The sequence below is a fragment of the Salvelinus sp. IW2-2015 genome, unplaced genomic scaffold (genome assembly GCF_002910315.2).
Source record: "Salvelinus sp. IW2-2015 unplaced genomic scaffold, ASM291031v2 Un_scaffold1167, whole genome shotgun sequence".
NCBI classification, from domain to species: Eukaryota; Metazoa; Chordata; class Actinopteri; order Salmoniformes; family Salmonidae; genus Salvelinus; species Salvelinus sp. IW2-2015.
In genome coordinates this window covers 1-23,469 of record NW_019942761.1, presented here as the reverse complement: position 1 = coordinate 23,469, position 23,469 = coordinate 1, and the positions used below count along the sequence as shown (strand labels likewise).

The window sequence follows — 23,469 nt, the reverse complement described above, 5'->3', positions numbered from 1 at the left end:
ACCCCTGAGGGGCCCCCATGTTGAGGATCAGCGTGGTGGATGTGTTGTTACCTACCCTTACCACCTGGGGGCGGCCCGTCAGGAAGTCCAGGATCCAGTTGCAGAGGGAGGTGTTTAGTCCCAGGGTCCTTAGCTTAGTGATGAGCTTCGAGGGCACTATGGTGTTGAACGCTGAGCTGTAGTCAATGAATAGCATTCTCACATAGGTGTTCCTTTTGTCCAGGAGTGAAAGGGCAGTGAGATTGCATCATCTGTAGATTTGTTGGGGCGGTATGCAAATTGGAGTGGGTCTAGAGTTTCTGGGATAATGATGTTGATATGAGCCATGACCAGCCTTTCAAAGCACTTCATGGCTACAGACGTAAGTGCTATGGGTCGGTAGTCATTTAGGCAAGTTACCTTAGTGTTCTTGGGCACAGGGACTTTGGTGGTCTGCTTGAAACATGTTGGTATTACAGATTCAGACAGGGGAGGTTGAAAATGTCAGTGAAGACACTTGCCAGTTGGTCAGCGTATGCTCGGAGTACACGTCCTGGTAATCCGTCTGGCCCTGCGGCCTTGTGATTGTTGACCTGATTAAAGGTCTTACATCGGCTGCGGAGAGCGTGATCACAGAAAACAGTCCTGTAGCTTAGCATCTGCTTAGCATCACTAAAACCCCAACACACTTGGTCCCTATCAAACTGAATGATCGCAATTTGTCCATTACGTCATTATTACATTGCTGTACAGATCACTAAGTAATGATATGAATATGATACGATATCTGTAGTGATCTGAGTCTATTCGGAAAGAGAATTTGATTATCAGCAAACAGACTTTCTGTGTAGACAGTTTGCTAGGGGTTAATCTAAGTGTGTTATGAACTGGGTAATCTTAACACCAACAACACCATCTCTGGAGAGATCCATGAGTAAAAATGATCAGTCTAAACCTCAACTGGCTCCTGTATGAATGCCATACAGAAACTTGACATATGGATCTCCTATGCTGCTTGCTAGCTATCATTGGGGGCTGAAGCATTTCTATATACCTTAGCATTTCTATACTATATTTCTATACTGTATTATGTATCTGTTCTATTAATCAGTTGGAGCTGTTAACCAGGACTGTGCGTCGTCCCTCCCTTGCAGGACTAAAGACCATTGTGGGCGCTCTGATCCAGTCGGTCAAGAAGCTCTCCGACGTCATGATCCTCACCGTTTTCTGTCTCAGCGTCTTCGCCCTGATTGGCTTGCAGCTCTTCATGGGCAACCTGAGGCAGAAGTGTATCCGCAACCTCGTCAATGACACGATCCCCGACGACCGCCTGAACAGAACTCTGGGAACTCCAGACTTAAATGGAACCGATTTCAATGGCACTGATTTCAACGTCACTAGCTCCGTAAACTGGACTGAGTACATCAACGATGAGAGTAAGCTAAGTGCTTGTTTTGTCTGCAGGGGTACTGGGGTAATGAGTGTCAAGTTCTATACCTCAGACAGTATCTGAGTCACACCACTCAGACAGACTTCATATTCCGTGAAATAAAACCAGACAGCCCATGCCCTGCCCATTTTTCTGTGAAGCAGCGTGATGAAGAGTGACAGCGATTGGTGGGAAATTGTGGCAAATGTGGCGGATAATCGCCCACAACACCCCCCCCCCACCACCCCCCATCCCCTCCTACACCCTGTCTGTGTGTGAGAAAACAGGCACATTATGAGAGAAAGAGAGAGAGAGGAGGCTATCACTGGCCGCTGGTTGGGCGCGGCAGCGGCAGGCAGGTGGGCACACAGACCAGACCAGCAACATATGACACTGACGTCATGGGAGAGAGGGACAAGGTGGAAACGGAGGAGGAGATAAATGAAGAAGAGAGAAAGGGTAGAGTGAAAATGGTCTAAGGATAAAGAGGAAATGGATTTACAAAGATAGAGAGAGCGAGAGCGGGAGAGAGAAAATAGAGAAAACAGGGGAAAATGACAATGGAACTGATGCAATGCATGCAAATAAATCAATTTGAGTGAGAGATGGAAAGATGGAGAGAGTAATGGAGGATGTGAGTCACAGAGGTCTGGAGGGAGGTGTAGCAGTTAGCTGGTGAGAGTTCCAGTAAGCCTCTCCATCTCTCTGCAGCCAGCATTTTTTAGTAATCAAGGCCAGTAGGTCACGGGGTCAAACTCTCTCTTGGATGACTCTGTCCTCTTCCCTGAGCTGTTGGTACACTGCCAAACAGACAGTATCCGTCTCATTGACCCTCAGTCTCAGGGGATACATTGGTGTGAATAATTGATATCCTTGTATAATTTAATGTTTACTCCTTGCGTCCTTTGTTTTTTGAATAATTCATTTATTGACAACAATCTATCATTCACCCACAGTAGTGGCTTATTGTGGTCCTCCTTGGTCCATAGTGTTTCCATTATGTCATGATGAGATATTATTGGAGTTATTACCTCTGCACGATATATAAATATACAGTTGAAGTCGGAAGTTTACATACACCTTAGCCAAATACATTTAAACAGTTTTTCACAATTCCTGACCTTTAATCCTAGTAAAAATCCCTGTCTTAGGTCAGTTAGGATCACCACTTTATTTAAGAATGTGAAATGTCAGAATAATAGTAGAGAATGATTTATTTCAGCTTTTATTTCTTTCATCACATTCCCAGTGGGTCTGACGTTTACATACACTCAATTAGTATTTCAAAGCATTGCCTTTAACTGGTTTAACTTGGGTCAAATGTTTGGGGTAGCCTTCCACAAGCTTCCCACAATAATTTGGAGTGAATTTTGGCCCATTCCTCCTGACAGAGCTAGTGTAACTGAGTCAGTTTTGTAGGTCTCCTTGCTCGCACACGCTTTTTCAGTTCTGCCCACACATTTTCTATAGGATTGAGGTCAGGGCTTTGTGATGGCCACTCCAATACCTTGACTTTGTTGTCCTTAAGCCATTTTGCCACAACTATGGAAGCATTCTTGGGGTCATTGTCCATTTGGAAGACTCATTTGCGACCAAGCTTTAACTTCCTGACTGATGTCTTGAGATGTTGCTTCAATGTATCCACATAATTTTCCATCCTCATGAGGCCATCTATTTTGTGAAGTGCACCAGTCCCTCCTGCAGCAAATCACCCCCACAACATGATGGGGCCACCTCCGTTCTTCACGGTTGGGATGGTGTTCTTCGGCTTGCAAGCATCCCCCTTTTTACTCCAAACATAAAGATGGTCATTATGGCCGAACAGTTCTGTTTTTGTTTCATCAGACCAGAGGACATTTCTCCAAAAAGTACGAACTGTCACGTTCCTGACCGGTTTTCCCTTGTTTTGTATTTATTTAGTATGGTCAGGGCGTGAGTTGGGTGGGTTGTCTATGTGTGATTTTCTATGTTGGGATTTTGTGTTCGGCCTGGTATGATTCTCAATCAGAGGCAGCTGTCAATCGYTGTCCCTGATTGASAATCATACTTAGGCAGCCTGGGTTTCACGTGTGTTTTTGTGGGTGTTTGTCTTCCGTGTCAGTAGTTGTGCCACACGGGACTGTTTGTCGGTTAGATTCTCTTTTGTTATTTTGTTTCGTGTAGTGTTCAGTTTATTGATAATAAAACATGGACACTTTCCACTCTGCGTCTTGGTCCGATCCCTACACCTCCTCTTCAGACGAAGAGGAGGAAATCAGCCGTTACACGAACTTTGTCCGCATGTGCAGTTGTAAACCATAGTCTGGCTTTTTTATGGCGGTTTTGGAGCAGTGGCTTCTTCCTTGCTGAGTGGCCTTTCAGGTTATGTCGATATAGGTCTCGTTTTACTGTGGATATAGATACCTTTGTACCTGTTTCCTCCAGCATCTTCACAAGGTCCTTTGCTGTTGTTCTGGGATTGATTTGCTCTTTTCGCACCGAAGTACGTTCATCTCTAGGAGACAGAACGCGTCTCCTTCCTGAGCGGTATGACAGCTGCGTGGTCCCATGGTGTTTATACTTGCGTACTATTGTTTGTACAGATGAACGTGGTGCCTTCAGGCGTTTGGAAATTTCTCCCAAGGATGATAGGCTAATTGACATCATTAGCCTATCAGAAGCCTCTAAAGCCATGACATAATTTTCTGGAATTTTCCAAGCTGTTTAAAGGCATAGTCAACTTAGTGTATGTAAACTTCTGACCCACTGGAAGTGTGATACAGTGAACTATAAGTGAAATAATCTGTCTTTAAACAATTGTTGGAAAAATTGGTTGAAAAACAAGTTTTAATGACTCCAACCTAAGTGTATGTAAAGTTCAGACTTCAACTGTATATACACAACTGAGTGTATAAAACATTAAGGATACCTGCACTTTCCATGTCACAGACTGACCAGGTGAATCCATTTGAAAGCTATGATCCCTTATTAATGTCACTTCAATCAGTGTAGATGAAGGGGAGGAGACAGGTTTAAGCCTTGAGACAATTGAGACATAGCTTGTGTAGGTGTGCTATTCAGAAGGTTAATGGGAAAGGCAACATATGTAAGTGCCGTTGAACTTGTCGAGTCCATGCCCCGACAAATTGAGGCTGTTCTGAGGGCAAAAGGGGGTTGCAACTCAATATTAGGAAGGTGTCCTTAATGTTTTGTACACTCAGTGTGTGTGTATGTGTATGTGTGTATATATATATATATATATATACTAAACAAAAATATAAACGCAACATGTAACAATTTCAATGATTTTACTGATTTACAGTACTGAGGAGTATTTCTGTCCGTAATAAAACCCTTTTGTGGGGAAAAACTAATTCTGATTGCTTGGGCCTGGCTCCCAAGGGCGTAGGCCCACCCACTTGGGAGCCAGGCCCAAGCAATCAGAATTAGTTTTCCCCCACAAAAGGGTTTTATTACGGACAGAAATACTCCTCAGTTTCATCAGCTGTCTGATAGGCTGGTCTCAGACGATCCCGCAGGTGAAGAAGTTTACACGTGGTCTGCGGTTGTGAGGCCGGTTGGACGTACTGCCAAATTTTCAAAAATGACGTTGAAGGCGGCTTATGGTAGAGAAATGAACATTAAATTATCTGGCAACAGCTCTGGTAGCCATTCCTGCAGTCAGCATGCCAATTGCACACTCCCTCAAAACTTGAGACATCTGTGGCGTTGTGTGGCAAAAGTGCACATTTTAGAGTGGCCTTTTATTGTCCCCAGCACAAGGCGCACCTGTTTAATGATCATGCTGTTTAATCAGCTTCTTGATATGTCACACCTGTCAAGTGGATGGATTATCTTGGCAAAGGAGAAACACTCACTAATAGGGATGTAATAACTTTGAGCACAAAATGTAAGAGAAATAAGCTTTTTGTGTATATGGAACATTTCTGGGATATTTTATTTCAGCTCATGAAACATAGGACCATAGGACATGTTGCGTTTATATATTTGTTCAGTATATATTAAGGACACCTTCCTAATATTGAGTTGCACCCCCCCTTTTGCCATATATAATATTTAATGATAATAACAATTATTTTAGTAACGTGATTTTGTTTATTTCACTCAAAGCACTCAACCACTGGGCCACAGCATATTATTTGCTTAATTCATCATTCAGAATACTGTACAAGTTTGAAAACCCATTAACATTATTTGCTCAATTTCAAACCTTCTAATCCAGTTTCAAACCTCCCTCCTCTCTTTCCTCCCTGCCTGCCTCCCTCCTTTCCTCCTGCGCTCCTCAACATATTGACTGATTGTTCCTCTCTCTGTTCTTCCTTCTAGGTAATTACTATTACCTCCYCAACCGCAGGGACGCCCTCCTCTGTGGGAATGGCAGTGGAGCCGGGTGAGACTTGACAACATCCTTTATTTATATAGCCAATTACATTCACCAACCCAGCCTCAACACGCATACGGAATTACTGAGCACGATTACATGCACACAATAAATATGTTTATTGTGCACTGTCAGATTAATATAATAATTTGATTAAAACCTTTATGTGCTCTGCAAGAAGAACGATTTACCTAATAATCATGTTTAAATGGACACGTTGGAAAATTAGCAATCAAAATAAATGTTTTTACAACAGCGAACCCGTTATTTTTGCAAAGACTATTTGATTCTGAGTTTGGACATATGAAGTTTGTTTGTGAAAAGTATCTGTAAGATGCATACTTTCAGTATGTATGTGCTGGTACATACAAAGATCAAATACACAGCTGGAACGCCAATTAAGCTGTTTACATGTCCTAATAATTAGAAAGACTGCTCAGAAAAGCAGGTGTTTTAATTGACTTTGACCGTACGCCGGTTAAGATCAGCAGAGTAAGGTGTTTACATGACTAATGCCACACTCGGCCTTCTGCCTTAATCAGTTTAATATCAAGTTATTAGTGTGCATGTAAGCGTACTCACTTGTTTCCTTAACACTTAGGCATTGAAGACATGCTAACTGGAATAGAGAACTTGGCGCAAATACAAGAGAGTGGAGAGGACAATACTATTTCAGAAGAATTGATTAATTTGATGCAGTCCAGTCAGTCAAATAAAAACAGGTTCTTACTGTGGATAGTGTTAATGTAGTCAGGCTGATCTTAGGAAATTAAATCATATTCAGTGTAAGTGCAGTTAAGTCAATCTAATGAAAACCAATGCTGCTCAGTGGACACCGTAAGTATCCACTGTATTGCTCTGTACTGTATAAGTGGCTTGTGGTTGTGGTTTAGTGACCGTCACATGTTTGCTGACCTGTGTGTTGTGTACGGGGGTCTTCACCACAGGTTGTGCCCAGAGGGATTCACGTGCATCAAGGCGGGCAGGAACCCAGACTACGACTACACAAGCTTCGACTCGTTTGGCTGGGCCTTTCTGTCCCTGTTCAGACTCATGACCCAGGACTTCTGGGAAAATCTCTACCAACAGGTGGGCCAAAGCTATTGGTTAAAAACAAAATGTCCGCTCACTGTTTGCTGATCTGATATACTTGATCCCCTTTTAGTGCTTTATCTTTGAAAATAACAGTGAAACAACTCAGGAATACTGGTAAATAAAATAAAATGCATATAATGAAAACAATTCTCTATCTCCCTCCCCTCCCTCTATCCTTCTCTCCCTCCCCTCCCTCTATCCCTCTCTCCCTCCTCTCCCTCCTCTCCCTCCTCTCCCTCTATCCCTCTCTCCCTCCCCTCCCTCTATCCCTCTATCTCTCCCTCCCTCTCTATATCTCTCTCTTTTCTTCTCTCTCTCCCTCCCCCTACCTCCATTCTCCCCCTCCCCGCTCTCTCTCCCTCCACCATACCTCTCTCTCTCTCCCTCACGCTTAGACCCTGCGAGCGGCGGGGAAGCCCTACATGATCTTCTTTGTGTTGGTGATCTTCCTGGGTTCCTTCTACCTGGTCAACCTGATCCTGGCTGTGGTGGCCATGGCCTACGATGAGCAGAACCARGCCACSATAGAGGAGGCAGCCCAGAAGGAGGAGGAGTTCCAGGCTATGCTGGAGCAGCTCAAGAGACAGCAGGAGGAGGCATTGGTATTGGCTGATTTCTGCTTGTGCATTTGCATTGCGGAGCTTGACCTTTTTATCATTTGCATTCGAGTCATTACGCAGACCGTCTTATCCAGAGCGACGACACAGTAGTGGGTGCACACAGCCAAAGTCCTCCCTGTCTTTCTCTGTCTTTCACTACCCTGCCCTCTATTGCCCTTCCTCTCTCAAGTCCATAATCCTCTCTTACATAAGTATGTCTTGGTGCTTGCTTGGTGTCAAGCTTCTAAAGACAAGGGCGCTCCATTACTATGGAAACAAGAGGTAGATAAAGAAGGAATAATTACTCTGTGCGGTATTGGTAGTACAGTATTAGGTTCCGTGGAGGGAGGGAGGGAGGTTCCATCTGCTACACATCATTTCTTATTTACAATAACAGCTTGACCAAGAGTCCAGCAATGCAATAATAACAAAAACATGGATATCACAAAGATTTTATATACCAAGTACAATGTTGCTTTTGAAAAATTATTGATTTTGTATCCCATGCTTTTTGTTGTTGTAAATGAATCCACAGGGATTCAGGTTATGCAGGGCCTGTTATTATTTCAAAGAGCAATTGGGTTTTTCACTTGCTTCCGGAACAGATAACCTTTTAGTCTTTGCCAGTTTCGTTAAGAAAACAGTCAGTTTGTGGGACAAAACACAGGCCTCCATTTTTAGAAGTTCTTTGAAGTTGATTTGGGTATTTGTGCTGCCTGCTGCTCTGCTCTGTGCTCTGTCCACCAAAGACGGGTGCCGGTTGCCGTGACAACTGTGCTTGTGTGTGATTGGCTGGCAGGTTGCCGCGGCAGCAGCCACAGAGAGCCACGGAGAGTACAGCGGGAGAGGGGGGCCCTCCTCAGAAGCCTCCTCAGGGACCTCCAAACTCAGCTCCAAGAGCGCCAAGGAGAGAATGAACCGTCAGAAGAAGAGAAAAGAGAGGGGCGAGCACGAGAAGTTCCACAAGTCCGAGTCAGAGGACAGTATCAAGAGGTTAAGCTTCCGGTTTTCGATAGATGCCAACCGGCTGTCCTACGAGAAGAGATGCTCCTCACCCAACCAGGCGAGTACACAGTGAGGGGAAAGGGCCATTGTCTTAGTCACCATTGTCCTCATTGCCATCATCTTCCTCATCACTGCACTGAGCAGAGTGTCCACTGAGTCACTCCAATCATGTCGGTCTCCCTTCTTCTGTTTCATCGTCTCCATAACCTCCATCCTCCTCCTCTTTTTCAGTACTGATACCTTTCTCTCCTCTCCCCTTTCTCTCTCTCCTTCCTCTCCCCTTCCACCAGTCTCTCCTCAGTATCCGTGGCTCCCTCTTCTCCCCGAGGAGGAACAGCCGAGCTAGCCTGTTTAGCTTCCGAGGCCGCGCCCGCGATGTGGTCTCCGATAACGACTTCGCCGACGACGAGCAAAGCACGTTCGAGGACACCGACAGCCGCCGCGGCTCCCTGTTCGTGCCTTGCCGTGTCGAGCGCCGCTCCAGCACGGTCAGTCAGACTAGCCTGGCCCCTCAGCGCGTCCTGCTGCCCGCCAACGGCAAGATGCACTGCACCGTGGACTGTAACGGCGTCGTCTCGCTAGTGGGAGGGACCTCGGTGCCCACCTCGCCTGTAGGACTGCTCCTGCCTGAGGTGAGCTATACTTTTTATCAGTCCAGGCTCCATATAGTATTACTTTTCTTTTGGTTGAGCCAGATGACACAGGTTTGCACCAATTATTCAATTGGTTCCACTGCCCATCTAAAGTATTTGACAGAAGAAAAAAAATGTTTTGATGTGAACCCAACATAGATGGTTATGGTTATGGTCCCTTACAGGCCACCTAGTCCATACACTGAATAACTCTTCCAAATGTTTCTTTGTCTCCAGGGGACTACCACTGACTCTGAGATAAGGCTGAAGAAGAGGAGGTCTCGCCAGGCTTCCATGGCCTACCTAGATGAGCCAGCCAGAGCCAGAGCTATGAGTGTGGCCAGTATTCTCACCAACACCATGGAGGGTTGGTGTCACACTAAGTTCTCAAATAATACGTTATTATACTAGACCGATGAACCAAACATCTTGAAGACCCATAGCCTACAACAACCATTATAATGTGTATCCCTTCGATCAAGTGTCCTCCTTAACATTATAAAAGCATGCTAGCACTTTCCTAAAAGCTAACTATATGATATTTGATATTTGTTATACATGCCTTTAACAAGTCATAATGCCTTATAGCCAAAATGGGGACATGTATACATGTAGCCTAGCATGCCAACAGGCGGCAGGTAGCCTAGGTAGCCTAAACCGTTGAGCCAGTAACCGCTGGTTCAAATCCCTGAGTCGACGGTGAAAAATCTGTCTTTGCCCTTGAGCAAGGCACTTAACCTTAATTGCTCCTGTAAGTCCCTCTGGAGAATAGCGTCTGCTAAATGACTAAATAGTAAAAAGAAAAAGGAGGGAAAATGACATTAGAAAGTGTCACTAAAATGTGTCTGTTTTAACCCTTTCCAGAGCTTGAAGAGTCCAGGCAGAAGTGTCCACCATGCTGGTATAAGTTTGCCAACACCTATCTGATCTGGGACTGCTGTCCTATGTGGTTGAGTTTCAAGGGGATCGTCAACACGGTGGTGATGGATCCCTTCGTGGACCTGGCCATCACCGTCTGTATCGTCCTCAACACCCTCTTCATGGCCATGGAACATTATCCCATGACCAAGGAGTTCAATCACGTCCTCTCTGTCGGGAACTTGGTAAGTGTTCAATATTATTGAGGTAAACTTGCAAGGCTTTATCGAAATATCAAGCTGTTAAAGATAGACTGTTACTGGGCTGGTTTTCTACCCTAACGGCCATTTCTAATTGTAGATTTTTTTCTTCATACAATACATCATATATATTTAGATATTTTGTACTCCCAAACCCTTTACTCAGCAATCTGATAGCATATGTCAAATGAATCGTGAAATAGGAACACAGATGAATAAATGCCTTACATAGTACATCTATTGAACAATACTTCACAATACATACATCAGAAACAGTTACAAATGATAGAGATCCATTCATGGTGGATAAGAGTTCCGAAATGTCCGCTGCTGCTTTTTTCATTTCTAATGAATTTGTAAGGAAAATCTTTTGCACCTGATATAGCTTCTCCTCAAAGTCACACGTGGCACCTTCCAAATCCCCAATCTGTTATTTTTCACAGTTTCATTGTCTAAGTCTATTTTAGAAGATTCAGCCACCAAGTTGGCCACATACTATTGAAATTGTATACAACGATGTATATCTATCCACTATCCATAGGTCCAAATAAGTATGGCTAGCCAAGCTTAACCCACACAACCATTAACATTCATTCTATGGAAGTATGTCTAACCGTGCTCAAATCTAACTACTGTCTCTGTCTCTGTGTAGGTGTTCACGGGCATCTTCACGGCTGAGATGTGTTTCAAGCTAATCGCTCTGGACCCCTACTACTACTTTCAACAGGGATGGAACATATTTGACGGCATCATCGTCAGTCTGAGTCTGATGGAGCTCGGCCTGGCCAATGTAGAGGGCCTGTCTGTGCTCCGGTCTTTCCGATTGGTAAGATCCCACTTCTGACACCAGTTTCTCCCGAACCACCCTGTCAGAGTAGATTGTGTACGTTCTAGTTGACACATTTCTACAGGAGACATAACTATACTACCGTTCCTTAGCGGAATAACAGTTATCCTTTCTTTTACGACTCCTTGATACAGTGGTAATATTCATCTTCATCCTTTGTTGATTGATGTTCGCTAGATATTAATACCGTAGTCACAACCAGGAACAACAAAACTCCTCATGTGATTCTTCTTGTCAACAGTTGAGGGTGTTCAAGCTGGCCAAGTCTTGGCCCACCCTGAACATGCTGATCAAGATCATCGGTAACTCGGTGGGAGCGYTGGGTAATTTGACACTGGTCCTAGCCATCATCGTGTTCATCTTCGCCGTGGTGGGCATGCAGCTGTTCGGCAAGAGCTACAARGAGTGTGTGTGTAAGATCGCAGACAACTGCCAGCTGCCGCGCTGGCACATGCATGACTTCTTCCACTCGTTCCTCATCGTGTTCCGGGTGCTGTGTGGGGAGTGGATCGAGACCATGTGGGACTGCATGGAGGTGGCTGGTCAGAGCATGTGCCTCATCGTCTTCCTGATGGTCATGGTTATAGGGAACCTGGTGGTAGGTGGTTGTACTGTAGTCATTGTATATCCCAGAATCCCCATACCTATGGATGATATCACTGTACTTGTGATGAATCTTTCGTGGTCAATTTGTTTTTTTGACACTGGGACAGCAGATATGTTTTAAGCATTGCCATATTCACGTGAAATGCAATTTTCAATTTGACCTGAATCTCCAAATTAACAACTGAACCCAGATCAGAATGGACTCCAACTCTCCTCCCTCCTGGTCCTTTCCTCCCTCTGTCTCTGCAGGTCCTGAATCTGTTCCTGGCCCTGCTGCTCAGCTCCTTCAGCGCCGACAACCTGGCGGCCACGGACGACGACAGCGAGATGAACAACCTGCAGATCGCTGTGGGCCGCATCCAGAGGGGCGTGGCCTGGGTCAAGGTGACCATCCGCCAGGTCATTCAGAGCCTGTTCCTCGGGGGCAGAGCCACCAAAGGGGTCAAGGAGGGGTCACTGGAGGAGGGCAAGCCCCTGGACGAGCTCCACAGCTCCATCAACGGCAAGGGGGGCAACTGCATCTCAAATCACACGTTGGTCGAGATCAGTAAAGATCCGAGTGGGGACTATCTGAAGGAGGGGAACGTGCGGCCCGGAGGGGGGTTGGGGGTGGGGCTAGGAGACAGTACGGAGAATTACCCAAAGGAGGAGTGTAACTACATGTCGTTCATCCACAACCCCAGCCTGACGGTGAGCGTGCCCATCGCGGTGTGCGARTCGGACTTTGAGACCGCTATCACGGAGGATAGCAGCGACTCGGCCTCCGAGGAAATGTCGATGGGCAGCAAAGAGGTAAGAGAGGAGGTTTGACTAGAGACCCCTGTGCTGCTCTGTTCAGTAGCAACGAGCACCGTCTAATCACATCTTTTAATTGTGGTATCTTTGAGTGGTGTCTGTGTGTCACGCCCTGGCCTTAGTATTCTTTGTTTTCTTCTTCTTATTATTTTAGTTAGGTCAGGGTGTGACATGGGGTATGTTTGTGTTTTGGGTGTTTATTATGGTAAAGGGGGTGTTGGTTTTAGTGTATGGGTTTGTGTTGAGTGTATGTCAGAGACAGCTGGTTATTGTTGTCTCTGATTGGGAGCCATATTTAAGGTAGCCATAGGCTTTAGGTGTTTGTGGGTAATTGTCTATGTTGAACGTTTGTAGCCTGTGTGTGTGTGCACAACGTTTATAGCTTCACGGTCGGTCGTTTGTTTAGTTTGTGTATAGTGTTCGTTTCATGTTTTCTCTCTTTTGAATAAAAGAAGATGTTCTTTTCACGCGCTGCGCCTTGGTCCTCACTCTCTTCACAAGACGATCGTGACACTGTGTTAGTTTTGCGTGGTGTCTGTGTTAGTTTTGAGTGGTGTCTGTGTTAGTTTTGAGTGGTGTCTGTGTTAGCTTTGAGTGGTGTCTGTGTGCCACATCTGGGTCAATACACTATGTCAAATACTGATTTAGCYTGACCTTAAGCAGAGTGGGTGCTTTTGGGACTATTCCATTGGTTTACACTTTTGGTACAATTCCATTGGTTTACACTTTTGGGACGATTCCATTAGTTAAAACTATTGAGACTGTTCCATTGGTTTACTAGCCTTGTGAACCATAACTAACCGTTTGTGCTCCTGTTTCGTGTCACGTGTAGTGAAACATAATGTGAGCTCGGGAGGTCAGGATGGTTGAACAAGGCATATTGGATTACACCTTTTGGACTATTCCATTGGTTTACACCTTTGGGACTGTGCCATTGGTTCCATTTTGTCAGGCAAGCTAAATACAGCGCAACTCTGTGGTATTTCAACGTTTTTGTCATATGTTTTTGACTGTGTTTGACGTAGATCTGTATAAAGAATCAGTGGTGAAGTGGAAGGGAAACGCACATAATCGGCATTCACACACCTTTTCATCTTGCCAKGCGTTTACCCGCCTAAAGTGGAAAAATGCATTGAAAATATAGACAGCGTTACTTTGTTCACTGATTATTTTACCACTAAACATCAATGGATAGAATCTGACAATTCCAGACTTTCCAGAGGCAGTTACCAACTAGATATTTTGCTGACTCATTGAGTCATTGCATCATGTYGTTCTAGCCTAGTCCACTATCCAGGGAGTTGCAGTGTACTGTTATAAAGCCCTAGGTGTCAAAACAATGACGTAGCATAAGAGTACAGTACAGTAACTACAGATAATGAGTCAGAATGGCCTATGGCACAAGTAGCAGGTCTTTTCTGGATGTTTTCATTACATATCTATAATGGGCTGATGTGTGTGTGTGTTGACGGAGTATACTCATGGATGTGTGTGGAGGCTCATGGATGTGTGTGGATGCTCATGGATGTGTATGGAGGCTAATTTCTCACACATTTAATCCCAGTCATTAGAAATCACACCAGTGAGATTTTAAAATCAACAACATCTTTATGACATTTTTAATGGACTGTAAATTAAGGCCGGAAGACAGATAAAGGAGAAAAAAATATCCCACTCACTGGCCTACACACGCACGCACACACACACACACACACGCACACACACACGCACACACACACACGACATTCTGGAGCAGATGTTGTAAATAAGATGTGTGTCTGTTTCGAAGACATAATGTCACATTAGGCGAGGAGGGTCAGGTGGCATCCTTGGCTCCGTAGCCCCGCCCCCACATCTCCAGACCAGAGCCAAGGACAGGGAGTGGAGTTGAGCCGACCTACGGTAGTGTCGCCAACCWGCCCCCAGCCAACTCCTTCARTTATTAGAGAAAGCTAGCCAGGTCTGTTTCTGGCCATGACTCCACATGCTCCAAATATGCATTAGAAGCCACTGCTGATCCCCTATCCCCCTTCTCCCTTATAAATAATAGCTTCAAATTACTCTATTTATTGGGAACGGGATCATGTGTGTGTGTGTGTGTGATTTTGTGCTACGAACAGTACAGGGTCAATTGTGGCCCTCACACACTGTTTAATCCTACTCTATATCATGCTAGAGCCTTGTCATCGAACGTGTATCTGCATGGAAGTGTGTCTCTGTGGATAACCTGTGTCGCTATGTGTCTGGCAGCTGATGGAAACAGACATCGAGGTTGTACTGTACATTATGTGCTGGCTCATGGTTGTATCACTWTACCTTGCTTAACCCACCGTTTGTTATTGCAGCTGTGTTACAGACGCTCACAAGGTTGTCAGTGAGAGAGAGGAGACTTGTAAGACCATTTTATTCTACATAGCACTAACCATGAAGACTGCCTATGCCATTTAACAGAACCAACCAATACTCGTCTTGCATTTTTTTCAATGGATTGCCTATTGTTTCGTTCTCTGCCTGACTAAACCCCCCCCCCCACCTGCTTTGTATTTTATGTCATTTTTTATTTCTAATTTGAGCATAAGGATTTTTTGTAGTTTTCACACCATTATGAATGAGCTGCACCCACTTTTCCCATTGATAGGTCATGTGACTTGTTTTTGATTTCCTTGCTTGGTTTGTATTGATTTTGGAGGTGATTGGCATTGTACACCCCAAGATTGAAAAAAAATTACTCAGAATTGATGAAGAGAGAAAATGAGGAGAGGAAGAGACAAAGATTAAATCAATTAATTTTGCCCAAAGTACTGTAGGTTAAGATCACGAGGGTTACATTTTCTCCCTGTGCAGATCTAGTGAATGTTTTGGAGTCTGAATATTAGTCTCTTTGTACCCCTGGTAGATTAGTGGTGGCATACCGTCAGCCATACCATACTGATGCAGCAATTATAGCAAACAAGTGAAATCAAGACACAAATTACATATTGCCTTCCAAAGGCATGGCAGGAGGGCACCCTCAATTTATATATAGCCTTCACCCTGAACAAAGAGAGAGAGAGAGCGAGAGATGGCAGAGAGAGAGAGAGAGAGACTGGGAAAGAGAGAGAAGGAGAAGATGTGTGAAAGAGGGAGGGAGACGGAAAGGACGGAAGCAAGCCGGATGAGAAAATGTGTGAGACAGAGGGAGAGATAGGATGTGTGTGAGAGAGGTATAGAGAGGGAGAGGAAGGAATAGAGAACATGTGCGAGAGGGGGATATAATATGTGAGAGAGAGAGAGAAGTATAGAGAGAGAAAGAAAGAGCGAGAGAGAGCGCCACCCCTCCTTCTGGAACATTGTGTATCTCGGGGTGGGAGGGGCGTGGAGCGGGCAGGGTAGCATGCTTCCGTCATGCCCACTACCTATTAGCTGGGTCCCACGGCAWTCAGACCTGCTGCACTGTCTAGTACTGATGGCATGTTACTCCTCTGTCTGCCAGCCAACCAGATGCCCCAAACTCCATAAAGATTGCAGCATGTTTGACCAATGAAAACAGGACAGGGATTCCACCTACGGAGCTAAGCTAGACCTCCTCACCATATAGTACACAGAACAMTGTATTGCATCTTTTTTTAATGTATTTAGCCTTTATTTAACTAGGTAAGWCAGTTAAGAACAAATTCTTATTTACAATGACGGCCTACCCCGGCCAAACCCGAATCCGGACAACGCTGGGCCAATTGTGCGCCGCCCTATGGGACTCCCAATCACAGCCAGTTGTGATACAGCCTGGAAATCTAACCAGGGTCTGTAGTGACGCCTCTAGCACTGAGATGCAGTGCCTTAGACCGCTGTACCACTCKGGATCCAAATCAGCATATAGATTATATACACTGCTCCAAAAAATAAAGGGAACACTAAAATAACACATCCTAGATCTGAATGAATTAAATATTCTTATTAAATACTTTTTTCTTTACATAGTTGAATGTGCTGACAACAAAACACACAAAAATTATCAATGGAAATCAAATTTATCAACCATGGGGTCTGGATTTGGAAGTCACAACTCAAAATTAAAGTGGAAAAACCACACTACAGGCTGATCCAACTTTGATGTAATGTCCTTAAAAGTCAAAATGAGGCTCAAGTAGTTGTGTGTGGCCTCCACGTGCCTGTATGACCTCCCTACAACGCCTGGGCATGCTCCTGATGAGGTGGCGGATGGTCTCCTGAGCGATCTCCTCCCAGACCTGGACCTAAAGCAATCCGCCAACTCCTGGACAGTCTGTGTTGCAACGTGGCGTTGGTGGATGGAGCGAGACATGATGTCCACATATGTGCTCAATTGGATTCAGGTCTGGGGGAACGGGCGGGCCAGTCAAATAGCATCAATGCCTTCCTCTTGCAGGAACTGCTGGACACACTCCAGCCAACATGAGTCTAGCAATTGTCTTGTATTAGGAGGAACCCAGGGCCCAACCGCACCAGCAATAATGGTCTCACAAAGGGGTCTGACGGATCTCATCTCGTGTACCTTAATGGCAGTCAGGACGTCCCTCTGGAGCAGCTACATGGAGGCTGATGGCCGGCCCCAAAGAGAAGTGCCAAAACCACCAACCGTATTTGGTACCTACGACCCTCCGACATCTTCGCAAACAACGGTCAAGGCTGGAGGATGTTGCAGGCAGCAGAACGTTCTCTTGACACGGGCAGTCTCCAGACTCCTGTCACCGTACGTCACACATGTGGACCAGATTTGTGAACCCTGCTTTACATTCGTAGTGAAAGAAGCCACAGGGCGCCAAGTGCGCCGAATTATTTGCCAAATCTTGGGGTTCTTCTGGCAAAATGCCAAACGTCCCTGTTTTAATCTCACATGGTGTTAGGGACTTGTAAGCACAACCCCGACACATGTGGCGACTCGTTGGGCCCTCAAGCCACTCCTCATGGAGTCCTGATTTTTTGACCGTTTGAGGCAGATCCATGCACTTTGTGCGCGCCTGGCATTGAAAGGTCTCTGTTGCAGGCTCCTTTTTCAACTAGCTTAACATTCTTGCACTTAAACTGATCGCGCCATGACATAGTCGGGGGGGAGGGTAGTGTCGTGTTCGCAGTGGGTCTGTCTGCTCGGTAGCTTCCTCCACGGCACTCTCACTGTCTCCTGATGTACTGGCCTGTCTCCTAGGTATGCCGCCTCCAATGCTCTGGACACTACGCTGACAAGACACAGCAAACCTTCTTGCCACAGCTCGCATTGATGTGCCATCCTGGATGAGCTGCACTACCTGAGCCACTTGTGTGGGTTGTAGACTCCATCTCTGCTACCACGTAGAGTGAAAGCACCGCCAGCATTCAAAAGTGACCAAAACATCAGCCAGGAAGCATAGGAACTGAGAAAGTGGTCTGTGGTACCACCTACAGAACCACTCCTTTATTGGGGTGTCTTTGCCTAATTGCCTATAATTTCCACCTTTTGTCTATTCCATTTGCACAACAGCATGTGAATTTTATTGTCAATCAGTGTTGCTTCCTAAGTGGACAGTTTGATTTCACAGAAGTGTGATTGACTTGGAGTTACATTGTGTTGTTTAAGTGTTCCCTTTATTTTTTTGAGCAGTGTATTTATATATATATATATAAAATATCTCTAGTACTGTACTATGGATAACTTGCATGGATTGCAGGGCTCTAATGTCAAAGTGTGCATTACAATCCAAAGCTTATCCTGCCAATAGCAAAGAATAAGGACAGTAGTACTAGTCAGCCCCAGAGATCCCTCCAATATTATTTCCTCTTGGAGGGACATTTCCTCTTAGTCTCCAGTGGATAATCACAATAGAGTACCCCATTTAGCTGTGTCTCCCCTGTATGTTTTCTGGGTAGCATGGTCACACTGCATCTAATGTTATATTAGTATTCATTATCACATGCTGTCTTGTAAACAGTGCACAGTACTGGGTTTTGCTGGTTAGCTAACGTGGTAATACCCATTTATTTCCCCGAAACAGAGACCGAAGCTTGTGAATATTGCTTTTTTTAAGGATGGGAAAAAAATGTGTTTTCATGTCAATGAGGAGAATGTTCAGTATTTCGGGGGAGGGAGGGAAGAGGGGGGAATTGATTCGTTATCGTCTTTTGATCGATGGGGCTAACAACCAATCAAATCCTGGGCCATTTTTCAGTGGACATGAAAATACGTCAGCCCACGTTCTCTTGCTTGTTTTCCGATTTCAGGATTGGAAATGCACTGGAATACTGCATGCCCCCTTCGACTGTCTGAGCCGATATCAAACATACCCACAGTGCATTGTAACACCAACCTCTCCCTGTAGCGTGTATTGTTGCTACCAGGTGCTGTATACTACAGTGTGATTGGATCTCCCCTGATCAAACTGATCYCAAAGCCTGTAGGTACKTTTGATCGACGCTGCATGTAATGATGATKATAATGATGAAACRRGTMYAACTCTGAGTTTATATTTAAGCCAAAGTCATGTCTCCAGTCCAGATCAAAGAATCTGGTGAGACTACTGTACTGTTACAGTCCATGACAATGGAGAATGAACCATTACAAGAATCTCAAGATCTCTAGTAGCTCAGAAGGTTGTCTCCTGTATGGAGGGAGCTGGTGAGAAGGGCTGGGGCTGTATTACTGTAGACATTGGCTGGTTAAACATGCTGGTTCTCTCACTCCCCCCCGTACAGAAGCTACCTGTAGAGCCCCAGCACCTTACCTCGTCGGAGGGCAGCTCGGTGGATATCGGGCCCCCGGGGGATGGAGTTGAGTCAGTGGAGCTGGAGGACGAGGAGTCAGAGGACCCAGACAACTGCTTCACTGATGGTGAGGGAGGGAGGGAGGGCTGGGGAGAGGATGAGGAAGAGTGGGGGAAGAAGGAGGGAAGGAGAAGGAGGGAAGGGAGAGAGGGGCTGGTGAGAGGAAGGTTTGAGAGTGACTGACAGAGACAAAAGTTTTATCTTTAACATACTTTGTCCTTTCAAACATTAGAAGTAGTCTAGAGGGAATTCCCGAGCTCTGATAGGGGGAAAACTGTTTGAAAAATGGGAGGACAGTTTTGTTTCAGTCAAGGACAAGGCAATTATTTTATCTCCTCTGTCTCTCTCTCTGTCTCTCTGTGTCTCTCTGTCGTCTCTCTGTCTCTCTCTGCGTCTCTCTCTGTCTCTCTCTCTCTCTCTCTCTCTCTCTCTCTCTCTCTCTCTCTCTCTCTCTCTCTCCTCTCTCTCTCTCTCTCTCTCTCTCTCTCTCTCTCTCTCTCTCTCTCTCTCTCTCTCGCCCAGGCTGTGTACTCAGGTTCCAGTGTTGCCAGGTGAACGTTGAGGAGGGCAAGTGGAAGATGTGGTGGACCTTGAGGAAGACGTGTTTCATCATCGTGGAACACAACTGGTTCGAGACCTTAATCATTTTCATGATCCTGCTCAGCAGTGGCRCTCTGGTGAGTGGCTGCTGCTCACTTGGCCTGTGTAATGTTGCACCGCTCCTTTAAGAAAAGTCAAGTAAACGTGTGCTCTAGTTGTCTTTACATCACAATGTGAGTGTCAAATRATTACAGTCTGCTTACTTTGATGTAGAGTGAAGATGAGCTTTATGGCTTCTTGTTTAGCCTGACACTTCTGCTTTGAAGTGAAAACTGAAACGTTGATTGGTCAGAGTGTACTCCTCAGTAGGGTTGAGTATGGACAGGGAAAACTCTGAACCATATGCATAACTAGGGCCCAGTTTATTTCCTGGTCAGGTCTTGTGTTCAGAAAAAAACTCAGAGCCCTACATTTGACCAAAAAAACACCAACCTACTGTATGTGACTCAAAACACTTGACAAACATGACCTTAGCCCAGACCTCAGACACTGTCAACTATCTGATGCTTGATTCCTGGTTTGTGTTTCCGTGTAGGCGTTTGAAGACATTTACATAGAGCAGCGGAAGACCATTAAGATAGTGCTGGAGTACGCAGACAAAGTCTTCACCTATATCTTCATCCTGGAGATGCTGCTGAAGTGGGTGGCCTACGGATTCAAGAAGTACTTCACCAACGCCTGGTGTTGGCTGGACTTCCTCATTGTTGATGTATGTATTTGCTGGAGTTGTATGCGAACTCTGTACACACGCGATGACCTTGAACACGCTTTGTCAGCAGATGAATTCAAATCTAAGCTTTGGATAGCAATTGAAAGTGATTTGATTAATTTTGTAATTATTCATTTACCAATTGGAATGAATGGAAATCACATTACATTTTTTATCCATGTACCACACATACTTCTCCTTGTGCAAATGTCTCTCCTGACATTGCTTATTTCTCTCTCTCTCTCTCTCTCTGTCTCTGTCTCTGTCTCTGTCTCTGTCTCTGTCTCTCTCTCTCTCAGGTGTCTCTGGTGAGCTTGGTAGCCAATGCGTTAGGCTACTCTGAGCTGAGTGCCATCAAGTCCCTACGAACACTGCGGGCCTTAAGACCCCTGAGGGCCTTGTCACGGTTCGAGGGCATGAGGGTAAGGGTTACTGGAGAACATGTTTCGTGCTGAACTGAAATCAGAAAGAGCCTCTCAAGCAGCTTTTAGGATATTTGTTACGATAGAAAGTCCACAGCAATTGAGTCTCTTGAAAATAACTAAATGTCATAACTAAATGTAACTTATTTTAGGAGAGTAATGCCTTGTTACATTTGACATCTTGTAGCATTCTTAGCTGCAGTCCTTTTCAAATGGCTTAGGCTTCTAGAAGGAGGAAAATAGGAACCAGTGATGTATTTTAAAATGGATGCATGCTTGTGTGTAGAGCTAGATTTCGAGCTATATGTCTCTCGTTGTGTGTATCTGCATGACTTTCTCCACACTGTGTCGATAGATTCTATATCGATGTTCTCTGACATTGCTCTGCCTCGATGTTGCTTGTGTGAGGCCTTTTGATGTGTAATTATTTTCTTTGTGTGTCTTTTCATTTACAGTAAACACTGTTGTGACTTCATCCTGACTCTTCTAAGGTTTTTTTCTGTTTTGAGTGGTTAAATGTGCTCCGTCGCCACTCCTTTGAAAGAGCGTTTCCTCCCTTTTCCTTTCCTCAAATAGTTAACTGTCAAACTCTTGTTAACCCTCTGTGGTAGTGCTAGTAACATGCTTTGTACTGAAARTAACACAGTGAAAATACTGTACACATATTCTCATGTGTTCCTTAACCTAACACAATATCTCCATATTACCAGCGCTATTAACCCTTCCTATACATATATGATTATATTATTATTACATATGTTATCATCTATGGCAACCAGGTTTCTTGGATAAGCCTAGAAATACATGTTTTCTTGAGGAACAAGAGAGTGCATTTCAGCTTCGACTTTATCTCACTCAACAACTTGGTCACATTACTTTCTAGTCCTATCCAGAGAAACCTCAGAGAACCGCTTTGATCGAGCGCTCTAACCGTGTCATCTTTGATTGACAGGTGGTGGTGAACGCCCTCCTGGGTGCCATTCCGTCCATCATGAACGTGCTGCTGGTGTGCCTCATCTTCTGGCTCATCTTCAGCATCATGGGCGTCAATCTGTTCGCAGGGAAGTACTACTACTGCGTCAACACCACCAACGACGAGACCTTTCCCATCGAGGTGGTCAACAACAAGAGCGACTGTCTGGCCCTGGCCAATGACAGCGCCCGATGGAAGAATGTCAAGATCAACTTTGATAATGTCGGGGCCGGGTACTTGGCCTTGTTGCAAGTGGTGAGTGGGACAGACATGAGGACATGGTCAGTTGTCTGTTGCCGTTTTACCTTGTTTAGGAAGATTATGCTTTAAATCTGGTTTAAAAGTGTAGTTATTATGAAATGTGCATATAATGTTAATTTACATTGAGTGAACAAAACATTAGGAAAACCTGCACTTTCCAACAAAGTCAAGGTATTGGAGTGGCCATCACAAAGCCATGACCTCCATCCTATAGGAAATTTGTGGGCAGAACTGAAAAAGCGTGTGCGAGCAAGGAGACCTACAAACCTGACTCAGTTACACCAGCTCTGTCAGGAGGAATGGGCCAAAATTCACCCAACTTATTGYGGGAAGCTTGTGGAAGGCTACCCCAAACGTTTGACCCAAGTTAAACAATATAAAGGCAATGCTACCAAATACTAATTGATTGTATGTAAACTTCTGACCCACTGGGAACGTTATGAAAGAAATAAACGCTGAAATAAATAATTCTCTCTACTATTATTCTGACATTTCACATTCTTAAAATAAAGTGGTGATCCTAACTGACCTAAGACAGGGAATTTTTACTAGGATTAAATGTCAGCAATTGTGAAACACTGAGTTGAAATGTATTTTGGCGAAGGTGTATGTTAACTTCCGACTTCAGCTGTAGCTTAGCACCTTTCACAGACTATTGAGACTGTTCATTTAATATATTCTACCTGCTACCAAAATAGCTCTCCTTAACTAAAAGTAGTGGAGCGGAGCCTGACTGCAAGGTTGCAGCAAGGGAACAGGGAAGTCAGATGTAAGTAATCACTCGAGAGTGACCCCTCAGAGAGTAACTCATTCTGTTCTCTGTTCTCTGCTCCTAGGCAACGTTYAAAGGTTGGATGGACATCATGTACGCAGCTGTGGACTCTCGTAATGTATGTGTTTCTTTGGAGCTCTGGTCATGGAGAATGGCTGACAGTTTAAAGTCCGGTTGACTCTTGCATTTAAGGTTTTGAGTTGACATTTTTTATTGGAATGTTGGTGTTTTTTATGGCTTTCGTAAAAAAAAAAGTTTTTTGACCTGTAAAGACGGGTTTGACTTGAATATGGTGGAAAATGTCCAATATTTAAACATTTTGTTGTATATCTTTCTTGTCTGTGTTTCAGGTGGAACTTCAGCCCCAATATGAACAGAACCTCTACATGTATCTGTACTTCGTCATCTTCATCATCTTTGGCTCCTTCTTCACTCTCAACCTCTTCATTGGTGTCATCATTGACAACTTCAACCAACAGAAGAAAAAGATACGTAT

General features: G+C 44.7%; 1 protein-coding gene across 1 annotated transcript in view; it reads left to right on the top strand.

The window, feature by feature from the left end:
• Nucleotides 1–23,464, top strand: part of LOC112069946 (sodium channel protein type 2 subunit alpha-like) — a gene marked incomplete at its 3' end in the record, with an annotated part of 35,721 nt that extends 12,257 nt beyond the window's left edge. Inside the window, 18 exon segments of the mRNA XM_070438775.1 lie at nt 1,134–1,415; nt 5,735–5,798; nt 6,737–6,878; nt 7,280–7,486; nt 8,283–8,546; nt 8,779–9,120; nt 9,358–9,487; nt 9,985–10,223; nt 10,891–11,064; nt 11,327–11,683; nt 11,941–12,483; nt 19,168–19,303; nt 19,759–19,913; nt 20,372–20,545; nt 20,845–20,967; nt 21,920–22,195; nt 23,038–23,091; nt 23,324–23,464. Of these exon segments, the coding sequence (XP_070294876.1) occupies nt 1,134–1,415; nt 5,735–5,798; nt 6,737–6,878; nt 7,280–7,486; nt 8,283–8,546; nt 8,779–9,120; nt 9,358–9,487; nt 9,985–10,223; nt 10,891–11,064; nt 11,327–11,683; nt 11,941–12,483; nt 19,168–19,303; nt 19,759–19,913; nt 20,372–20,545; nt 20,845–20,967; nt 21,920–22,195; nt 23,038–23,091; nt 23,324–23,464 (3,803 nt within the window).
• Between the last annotated feature and the right edge of the window lie 5 nt (nt 23,465–23,469).